Below are 3511 nucleotides of genomic sequence, written 5' to 3'. Positions count from 1 at the left end.
CTGTGCCATACTCAACAAACTGCAGAGACTGTGCCAAGATCCAGGAAACAACCACAACTGGTAAATACTTTACAGTGCACACTTTTATTGCCCTCAACCAGCAGGGGGCCTCATGATAAACAAAATATACTTCACTGACTGTAAGAGAACAACCAATAATGATACCAAAGGCTATAGGATTAGTTATTTACAAAAGTTAGGTGGCTCCCCCTCAGTGAGGTGAGCAGTACTATAAGAAATATTCAAATCCTTTACTTAAACTTGTACTACTACAATTTGAAAATACACCATTATTACTAATAACCATGCATTAAGTAATGCATACATACTACTAGTAAAGACAAGCAGGTATTAGCAGGAAAATATACCTAAGCATCAAAAGTAATTTTACTCATTTTAATATAAGGTCTTCTAAACATTGGTAATAAGAAATAATGAAATATTGAAAAAAGAGAGCTATAGGTATATGAAATGTAAAATGAATTTAATATTATTCTTATGAAAGGTCTCTAGAACGCTTGCCCAGTGTATTTATGTCAGAAATGCATTGCAATCAGGCTGGAACAAGATCATATCAGAAAAGCTGGTACTTTAGAAACTTCTGAGTGTACTTTTAGTTGGACCTTTTAATGACTTTATGGATAGTTGATTGTAGAGAGATTAGAGCGAATTGAGGGGAGGGGGAGATGGGAATGACATGCAACCCTCCGGTACCCGGCCGGACACTACCGTTTTTAAGCAGCAGTTGGAGGTGCTTGCAATTCTCAGTGGGTATGCAGAATTCAGCATAACACTTGTTTGTTAGTTGTGTGCAAGAGAAAGTATAGACCGTGTCATAGAGTCCGGTACTGTGTGCTGGTGAGTACTAGCCTACTTCAGTCACTGACTGTGACTTGATTAAGACTATCCACACATTGACATTGTTTGTTAGACTTCAGGATGTAGAAAGATTTAAGACCACTGTTTGATGGTCATGGTCTCGACTCGACCGCATTTGTACTCGGTTTTGTCTTGGACATTGAGGACTCGGGATTTTATTTCAAGACCATACCTTTGGGAATATCAATAAACTGCTTTTGCATTGTTTGATTTATTTGTTAACATCCTAACTTTGATTGGATGTAAAACGTATTGCTTCAAATGCAACCAATAACACTAATTAAAATGTGTTCTTGCCGTTAACGACTGGATGTATTAATACTCTCAATTATCAATACTTCCACTATCTGCATGAAATGAGTGAGGGTTTTTTATATTATTTTTTTTATTTTGAGTGAACTGATTGTGTAATTGAACTTCAGATCCCATTACACACTAATAATAATGCCCTTCCTCTTCAGCTAAAGAAAACTTAGAATGTGTAGAACATCTAATTAAATGCACTCAAATATGATTAAAAATATAACAAGACTTAAAATCTAAATCCTAACCATCACTATCAAAGCGATCTGCTCCTCTATTGGGTTGTTAACACAACTGAACTCAACTCTACAGAGAACTGTTGTTTGATTCAGTCTTCGTCAGATCTTACAGTTTGCACGGAAAGTGATAAGGGTTCAGAAACGTTAGTCAGAATGTGCAAGGGCCTCTGTGTGTGAGAACTTGAATAAAAAGGACCGCGGCAGACTGGTAGAGATCAGTGGGCGGGGGAGACAGGAAGTCAGGAAGATGCAACCAGGTAAGGAAACAGTGACACAGAGGATGGGTAGAGTGAGTGAGAGGACAGAGAGAAACAAAGAGAGAGAGTCACACCTTGAGGAAGTTAACAAAACAATAGGAGAACAAAAGACCAACTGAAGGTAAAAATTATTTTTTTTGTTACATTTCTCTTATATTTTAAAGTCATGCCTTATTAAAGATATGATAAGATGAGAAATGTTGCTGGTGCACTAAACTTAAATGTGCTGGGCTTTTCAGTGTGGTGTTTTTAAGCTGACCACTTGATATCTGCCACTTATTTGTACATTTTCTAAATTGTTTCTCCATAGGATGGGACTTGTGCAATGTTTTGTGATTGTCTTGATGTTATCCGCACAGTGGGTGCTCTCCTCTCCAGTGGTAACAATGTCCTTCCTCTTCAGTTTATCAACCTAAATAACTGTATAATCTTAAAGACAAGACCTACTGATGTTTGCTTTTCAAGTATAAGAAATAGCTCAAATTGTCAGATGTCCAAACTGTACATGTATAAAGATGTTCATCAGGACTTTGCTGGAGGAGAGTGGTTCGTGTCTAATTGTATTCATGTGTTAACAGACAGATGGGATCCGGTTATACACTATGGATGGCAGAAGGTGTCAAATGTGCCCTGCAGGTAAGAATAGCACAATAACTGGCGTGTACTTCTTCTACTTCTGTATCTGTTTTTCTGTCTTCTCCTCGTTTTGCTTTGACTCACTGTTTTTAAATTTATGAATCAGCAGTGCTTCACATTTGGAAATTACTATGAAGCACTGTATCTATCTACTAGTATCTATCCTTCTTTCTCTGTGTGTCTTGCTTTTTTTGCATGTGTCTCCGTCTGTCTTGATGAAAAATGACGCACGCTGCACACTGAGTGTGTGTTGTACGACCACATCCTTCATTAATATGCACCCCGGGCGAGCAGACTCTCTCTCTGCTCTCCTTGTCTTCCGGTCGTTCTCATTTGTTTCTTTCTGTTCTGTCAGGTGAGTATGAGAAGTCTTGTAACGAGTGTGAGCGATGTCCTGCTGGAACCTACACAACTGACTGGAACCGAGAAGACATCTGCCATCGCTGCTACGGAGACTGCAGACCAGGTAAAGAAACTATGAGTCATTTTTGCCAAGTTAACAGTTTCATCCATGCTCGTCGGGACTCTGATGATACCAGTGACCTCTAGGTTTCTATAATAAACGTAAAATCGTTTAATCTCATTCTCTTTTCTGTGATCAAAATCCCTAAAATTCCCTCTATCTTCCACCGTCTCAGATTTACATCTGAAGGTGAGTCAGAACTGCACCAGCAAGTCCGATGTGAAGTGTATCTGTGAGGCTGGTTACAGATGCACTGCCACTGTGCCATACTCAACAAACTGCAGAGACTGTGCCAAGATCCAGGAAACAACCACAACTGGTAAATACTTTACAGTGCACACTTTTATTGCCCTCAACCAGCAGGGGGCCTCATGATAAACAAAATATACTTCACTGACTGTAAGAGAACAACCAATAATGATACCAAAGGCTATAGGATTAGTTATTTACAAAAGTTAGGTGGCTCCCCCTCAGTGAGGTGAGCAGTACTATAAGAAATATTCAAATCCTTTACTTAAACTTGTACTACTACAATTTGAAAATACACCATTATTACTAATAACCATGCATTAAGTAATGCATACATACTACTAGTAAAGACAAGCAGGTATTAGCAGGAAAATATACCTAAGCATCAAAAGTAATTTTACTCATTTTAATATAAGGTCTTCTAAACATTGGTAATAAGAAATAATGAAATATTGAAAAAAGAGAGCTATAGGTATATGAAATGT

The 3511-nt window shown here is 38.1% G+C and overlaps 1 protein-coding gene across 6 annotated transcripts in view; it reads left to right on the top strand.

The window, feature by feature from the left end:
* Positions 1-3511, top strand: part of si:dkey-260g12.1 (tumor necrosis factor receptor superfamily member 5) — a 9705-nt gene that overhangs the window by 2753 nt on the left and 3441 nt on the right. For 5 of the 6 annotated variants that reach the window (XM_046045862.1, XM_046045860.1, XM_046045863.1 and 2 more), the window contains exons 3-6: positions 1989-2058; positions 2257-2314; positions 2670-2780; positions 2953-3096. In XM_046045862.1, coding sequence (XP_045901818.1) covers positions 1989-2058; positions 2257-2314; positions 2670-2780; positions 2953-3096 — 383 coding nt within the window. The remainder of the gene's footprint in view (positions 1-1988; positions 2059-2256; positions 2315-2669; positions 2781-2952; positions 3097-3511) is intronic. The other variant, XM_046045866.1, reaches the window with a different exon arrangement.

Source organism: Micropterus dolomieu, linkage group LG03, assembly GCF_021292245.1.
Source record: "Micropterus dolomieu isolate WLL.071019.BEF.003 ecotype Adirondacks linkage group LG03, ASM2129224v1, whole genome shotgun sequence".
NCBI lineage: Eukaryota > Metazoa > Chordata > Actinopteri > Centrarchiformes > Centrarchidae > Micropterus > Micropterus dolomieu.
Note: the sequence above shows the minus strand (reverse complement) of the source record. Positions and strands in the feature narration are given on the sequence as shown.